General features: G+C 38.9%; 1 protein-coding gene across 3 annotated transcripts; it reads left to right on the top strand.

Moving 5' to 3' along the window:
- Positions 1 to 1137: 1137 nt before the first annotated feature.
- LOC107707890 (antihemorrhagic factor cHLP-B-like) lies at positions 1138 to 6417 on the top strand. 3 transcript variants are annotated; one of them, XM_016511998.1, is made up of 8 exons: positions 1138 to 1415; positions 1693 to 1800; positions 1916 to 2000; positions 2168 to 2334; positions 3408 to 3524; positions 5512 to 5589; positions 5687 to 5869; positions 5924 to 6417. In XM_016511998.1, the coding sequence occupies exons 1-8, from the start codon at positions 1212 to 1214 to the stop codon at positions 6302 to 6304; spliced, it is 1323 nt and encodes a 440-aa protein (XP_016367484.1). In that variant the 5' UTR covers positions 1138 to 1211; the 3' UTR covers positions 6305 to 6417. The 3 variants fall into 3 exon arrangements, with proteins under 3 accessions (XP_016367484.1, XP_016367485.1, XP_016367482.1); XM_016511999.1 differs by having other exon boundaries at positions 5687 to 6017; positions 6072 to 6417; XM_016511996.1 differs by having other exon boundaries at positions 1139 to 1415; positions 5687 to 6417.
- Positions 6418 to 6823: the final 406 nt, after the last annotated feature.

The raw sequence follows: 6823 nt of genomic DNA, 5'->3' as shown, positions 1-6823 counted from the left end.
GAGCCAGTAACGCCACTGGCAGGAAGTCAATGGACTTTAAACACAAAGAAATTAGTGTAGACACTTTATTACTAATAAAAACGTGACCCCATTAAAGCCTGTCCTTTACAAATCTTTTACTACAATTCTTTTACTATTAAAGCAACTCAAGCTTCAAGCCTCATGAGTCCAAAGTCAGAGCTTGATTGCAAAATAGACTAACATGGACTACGGACCTCTGATAGGCTTATGTTGGATGAACTGGACATAAAACAAAGTTTATATTGATTTCTAATGTCTTTTCAGTGGAGTCATATGCCACAATAATGTTAGGTTTTTGAAATACCTTCGTTTAAGGACTTTTGTCAGCAAATATTCATCTGCTTAACTGCAGTTATTTTGACTGACCACATCATGTAATTCAATTGGCACAGTGTGTAATACATATAATTGTTTAAAAATCTATTGACAGTTCTAGCGTTTTAATATTGTGCCAACGCAACATGAAACTAATGACACTTATTTAATGCTACATATAAAATAATATTTGATCAAATTATCTTCTATTTCAATTTATTTCAAAATAGTATAAATGCATTGTGTAGAAGAAGCAAAAAGCATAAAACTCTACTCATCTGCACGATCTAAGAGACTATCATAAAGAACTGTAAATATTAGAGTTATACAGTTTATACACTACTGGTCAACAATTTGGAATAATTAAGATTTTTTTAAAGAAGTCTCTTATGCTCACCAAGACTGCATTTATTTAGTAATTTATTTCTCATCTCTTATTATCAGCTAAGAATCCTGAACAAAATGTGTCACAGTTTCAAAACTATTAAGCAGCCAAAACTCTTTTCAAAATTTATTATAATAAGAACCAACTGAGCATTAAATCTGCATATCAGAATGATTTCTGAAGGATTATGTGACACGTGATGCAGTATGCCCCATTAATCATAATCCAGAAACGACTTCAACGAATTCAAACAAAACATCAGTGTCAAGGTGAGTTCTGCTAATAGTTAGCGTGAGTTAACAATCACCTCTGACATGACACTCCCTCACGTCCCTCTTTTATATTTGTTTTAGATATCATTTACATTGGCAAGCATCTCTGGCACTAAATTGTTTGCTTATATCCCCCTGCAGTGTATGTTATAAAGGTCTGGACAAGCGAGGGGGACTTTTTCTTGGTTGAAGATTTATCGTTCGTGTCCCTGTGCAGCATGAGAGAGCTGGTGATATTAGCAGCTGTGGTCTCGGCTCTACACGCGGCCAGCCTCCCGACAGACACTGATGTGCAATATGAGTGCCAGGAAGATCAGGACAACATTGCTACATTAGAAGCTGAGAGCTTCATTAATGACCATCACCGCCATGGATACAAATTCAAATTCGTCTCACTGGACAGTCGCAGTGCAGAGGAGAAGGTGAATATGAGTGCCAGGAAGATCAGGACAACATTGCTACATTAGAAGCTGAGAGCTTCATTAATGACCGTCACCGCCATGGATACAAATTCAAATTCGTCTCACTGGACAGTCGCAGTGCAGAGGAGAAGGTGAGGCTTTGTGACACTGTCTTCCTGTGGATGTTTTCATATCTACATAAGGTGTAAAAGAGTGATTACAACCACAGAAAAATAAGATAAATTAAAGGAATAAAGTATGATGTGCAAATGCTACAAATTGTCTTGTTTTTGTGCAGACTGATCCTTGTGAGGTCGTCTTGGGAATAACTCTAGAGGAAACTGAGTGCCACATTGTGAATCCCAAACCTTTAGATCAGTGTACCACTAGAATGGAAACACAGACGGTGAGATGAACATCACAGATCTTCCAAACTCTAATTTGAGAAATACTGTCTGTAAATACTGTCTACTTCTGTAAGTTGTGCATCTATTTAACAGCCTTTAATGTCCCCCTTAAAGAAAGTGAAAGCAAAATGTAATGTGACCGTCTCCAGTGTTGAGGGAAAAGCAGCTGTGAAGCGCTACATCTGTGACACCGAACCAGGTAAACAAATCAATAGAATGATTTTTTTCTTTAGAAACTTGACATATCTAGCCTTTCAAAGAACCCATAGTAATCTTTAAGGTCACTTTGTCAAAGAGTACAGAAAAGGTAATGCATCTCCTATAAGTTACATCGTGATTGTATATTGCTCCTGTATTTTATCCCAGCTTCACATGAAATACTTCTGACAAAATGCCCTGACTGCCCCAGTCTGCTGCCCTTGCATGACCCGAAGGCTCTGGAAAGTGTGAAAACTGCCCTGCAGAAATTCAACAAAGAATCTGATCACAAGTCTTACTTTAAACTGATGGAAGTGGGAAGGATCAGCACACAGGTGATGTCTCTCAATCTTGTTTTAAGCTTGAATATGTAACGCAACTTACATGAGTGGAAATGCTTCTAGCGACACATGCACCAATTCGTTCCAAAGTTGTGTCAAAACGCAACTCATTTAGGCCTTGATATGCTCATGGCGAAGTTCTTCTGAGAAAACAGCAGTTAAGAAAGTATCTGATCATAGGAACGTGGATATGTTTGGTAGTTCTTTTGCAGAAAGTTAGCTTTGGGAACCTGCATCAAACTTTCGAAATGATCTCCAAATGAACTTTGTTTTCCACTTGAATACTGAATTTATTGGCCCAGACACACCAAACTGACGTCAAAAAACTAGCGCCGACAAAAGCTGCTGTGTTGTTGCCTCAAGACATCTGTGTCTGAGCCAAAAAGTAAAAGTTGAGCTTGAACTCACCGCAAAGACTACAGCCAACAGACAACTAGCATGTATGTTCTGTGCCTACATGAGAGGAAATAACTCTCCAAACCAGCAGGTGGCGATAGCCTGTATTCGTCATTCAATAAGGGGAACCAGAAGAGCTAGGGCTGTGCTGGCTTACCATTTTCACCCCATCTCGCTCACCACAGATGTATTTGATAACAATGATCACAGATGAAGATAAAACATGAGAAGCGCCTTCTGTGTTTATGCTTTTGATTTCGTTGTTTACTTGCTTTCGTCATTCTTTTCATGCACCGGTTTAATAAGTCACCGATCTGTCAGCTGAAAAGTCTGACTAGTGCCAAGGTGCGGAACAAGTCAAGTAAAATCACATTTATTTATATAGCACTTTGTACAATAGAGATTGTTTCAAAGCTCATCTATAGAAGACAATAGTGTTATTTTCCATCTCAACACACCGCAAAAACTAAACCAACAGATGCTAAAACTATACAACCACCAAAGTGCAAGAATTTATATTGCATCTTGAGTAGATGTTTCTGGCCTCACACAGCAATTCTGTTGTATTGGACATTACAGTGACATAAACAGACAACTTTTTGAATATGGTCATTATGCTCTTTGCTTGTAAGTGGTTTGCATGTTAACAGAATATTTGTCTGTTTTCTTAGTGGATGTTTTCGGGTCAGAGCTTCTTTGCTCAGTTTGCCATTATGGAGACAAACTGTACAAACAAGGAGGCACCCCAGAATGAAGAATCATGCAAGGCTTTATGTGGGGATCAGGCTGTAAGTGCACAAGAAGTTCATTACTTTATAACTAATTTTTTCACCCAAAAATGAACATTTTGTCATCATTTACTCACCCTCATGTCGTTCCAAACCTGTATGAGTTTCTTTCTTATGTTGAACACAAAAGAAGATATTTTGAAGAATGCTGGTAATCAAACAGTTGATGGTCCCAATTGACTTCCATAGTATATCTTTCCCTTCTATGTAAGTCAATGGGGACCAGCAACTGTTTGGTTCTTCAAAATATCTTCTTTTATGTTCAACATAAGAAAGAAACTCATACAGGTTTGGAACGACATGAGGGTGAGTAATTGATGACAAAATTTTCATTTTTGGGTAAACTATTCCTTTAAGGCAAGATGCTACAGGCAACATAATATTTTTTTCAGGCACTGGTCAATTAGAAAATTTGGGGCTATATTTGGCTTCCATAACATGTCTAATGTCAGACTAGTGTAAAGAAAACATACAAATTACAAATTATGTGTTTAGTTTTTTTTTTTGTTTTTTTTTACACTTTATCTATTTGTGTCTGAAGAGTTCAATTAAAGGCTGTGAGTTTGTTCTCCACTTCAGTAGCACTTACATACACCAAAATTTACAGTTTTATTCTATATATATTCTGAAGGCTTTTACACAGGGGTACGTTCATATATCATTTGCCTGATTTATATAACACTTTATTTCTAAAAATATGATTCATTTTATTCCTAAAATATGTTTCTGGTTGTTGACAATATTCTGATAAATGATAATATGGCAACAAAATGAAACAAGAATTTTGAAATACATGCAAATTAGTGCATTCAATAGAAAATGCCTCATTTGCATATTTAAACATAACCTTTCTGAAAACTTGTAATATAAAACAATTATCTTAATGTACTGTGATTAATCAATGGGTAAATTATGGTGATTTTTACACAATTCACCTGTAGTGTCTTGCTTTAACAGTATAGGCAACTTTAACAACATTAAATGGTTAGTTCACCCAAAAATTAAAATTAGCCCATGATTTACTCACCCTCAAGGCATCCTAGGTGTATAGGACTTTCTTCTTTCAGAAGAATCCAATCGGACTCGTATTAAAAATTTTCCTGGCTCTTCCAAGCTTTATAATGGCAGTGAATGGGTGTTTTTTTGTCAACAGTCCAAAAGAAGTCCAATAAAGCGCATCCATCCATTATAAAAAGTGCCTCACATGGCTCCGGGGGGTGAATAAAAGCCTCCTGTAGCGAATCGATGTGTTTTTGTGAGAAAAATATCCATATTTAACTGTCGTATGCGCAAGCCGTTCCTGCGGATGACGTAGGATGTCGGCGTAGCGTAAGCTCCGTGGAGAATTTGCTAGTCTCACGAGAACCAACGTTTGTTAACAGGAGCAAAGGAAGCAAAGTTTCATTACTTTAGCAAAGGAAAACCAGTCTCCTCTTGGCTTATATCGAAATCCTCTGACATTCTTCTTTACAAATCCTCATTTGTACTTCTAATTCGTGATCGGCGTTTTCTTTTGCTCTCTCCTCCACGCTTAAGCATTCGACACTAATCACGAATGCAGAATGCGCAACACATCCTACCTTATCTACGGGAATGGCTTCCGTGTATGACGGTGAGTGCAAGCTAGAGAAAAGTGTTTATAACGTTTTAAATATGGATATTTTTCTTACAAAAACGCATAGATTTGCTACAGGAAGCCTTTGTTCATAACCCCCCGGAGCCGTATGAGGCACATTTTATTATGGATGGATGCACTTTATTGGACTTCTTTTTGGACTGTTGAACAATAACACCCATTCACTGCCATTATAAAGCTTGGAAGAGCTAGGACATTTTAAAATATAACTCTGATTGGATTCGTCTGAAAGAAGAAAGTCATATACACCTAGGATGGCTTGAGGGTGAGTAAATCACGGGCTAATTTTCATTTTTGGTTGAACTAAACATTTAAGCATGTAGTTTTGAATACCTCTTTCTCTTTCTCTAGCGGTATGGCTTCTGTAAGTCCTCCAAGTTTGGAAATGAGGAACCAGTGAATGTGGAATGTGAGATTTATGAAGCTCAGGTATACATCTCAATAACACACTCTTAAATTGGACCAGTAAGACCCAGTTATTTAATTCTGTCTAGCTATAAAATGCATTTGCTCTATTTGTTTCCAGAACATAACTCATCCAATGAAACACCCTGCTCAGTCAAGAAGAGACTGTAAATTCCATGGTCCACCACCAGGACATCGTCCAGGACATGTTCACCCGCATCGCCCAGGACATGAAGGCCATGACCACAAGGACACATTTCCTGGTCATAGGGGGCGTCCAGAACACGCAGACCATGACCACAAGGACAAAACACCAGACCAAAGGGGGCGTCCAGAACACGCAGGCCATGACCACAAGGACAAAACACCAGACCAAAGGGGGCGTCCAGAACACGCAGGCCATGACCACAAGGACAAAACACCAGACCAAAGGGGGCGTCCAGAACACGCAGGCCATGACCACAAGGACAAAACACCAGACCAAAGGGGGCGTCCAGAACATGCAGGCCATGACCACAAGGACAAAAAACATGATCATAGGGGCCACCCGGAACATCCACACCTCTGTCCAAAAGGCCCTTCAGGAGTTCCAGAATCAGCACCTGAGGGCCGCCATGAGTTCCCATGCCATGGCTTTGTAAAAATACCCCCCGCTATTTATCCAATCTGCCCCTTCCCTCCACCACGTCTCTGCAGAGGCCCTCCAGACTTTATACGTCCTCGTCCTCCTCCTCAGTAACTAACACTAAAATCTATGGAGGAACATTCAGATTTCATCCCATGTTGCAGGGTTTGAAAGAGTAAACATTCAAAACTCCAGAATGTTCAGTCCAATAAATATTATTTACTGACCTGTGTAGTTAATATGTGAGTGATAATGGTCTCAAAACACAGCTGACATTGTGGGTGTTGCAATATTACAAAACTGCTGTGACAAGAAAACCAAAATACCATGTAACTGTAAGTTAAAGTCAGGATACCTGTAAAAGGAGAAGTTGCCAATCTCACAAACAAAGCAGAACATGTGGAAACATCAACAACATCTTTATACTGTACATTAAAAAAGTGGCGTGAAGTGTAGACTAAGTATGGTGTCCCATACTCGGAATTTGTGCTCTGCATTTAGCCCATCTACAATTTAGGTCCCCACCGTGACACGAGTCCCCACGAGTCTGTGTGCATTCAGGTTTAAGTCCCCACCAGAATAGAAAAACAGGTACACACACACAAACACACCATAGACACACACCTGGAGCAG

This window comes from Sinocyclocheilus rhinocerous, unplaced genomic scaffold (assembly GCF_001515625.1).
Source record: "Sinocyclocheilus rhinocerous isolate Xijiao unplaced genomic scaffold, SAMN03320098_v1.1 scaffold2250, whole genome shotgun sequence".
In the NCBI taxonomy this organism is placed as follows: domain Eukaryota; kingdom Metazoa; phylum Chordata; class Actinopteri; order Cypriniformes; family Cyprinidae; genus Sinocyclocheilus; species Sinocyclocheilus rhinocerous.
Note: the sequence above shows the minus strand (reverse complement) of the source record. Positions and strands in the feature narration are given on the sequence as shown.

What these genes read in the sequence shown, in the direction of transcription:
- LOC107707890 (XM_016511996.1), top strand. Translation starts at nt 1,212, where the DNA reads ATGAGAGAGCTGGTGATATTAGCAGCTGTGGTCTCGGCTCTACACGCG. An exon ending in CATCTGTGACACCGAACCAG is followed by an intron (nt 2,001 to 2,167) that starts GTAAACAAATCA and finishes ATTTTATCCCAG; the next exon opens with CTTCACATGAAATACTTCTG. An exon ending in CTTTATGTGGGGATCAGGCT is followed by an intron (nt 3,525 to 5,511) that starts GTAAGTGCACAA and finishes CTCTTTCTCTAG; the next exon opens with CGGTATGGCTTCTGTAAGTC.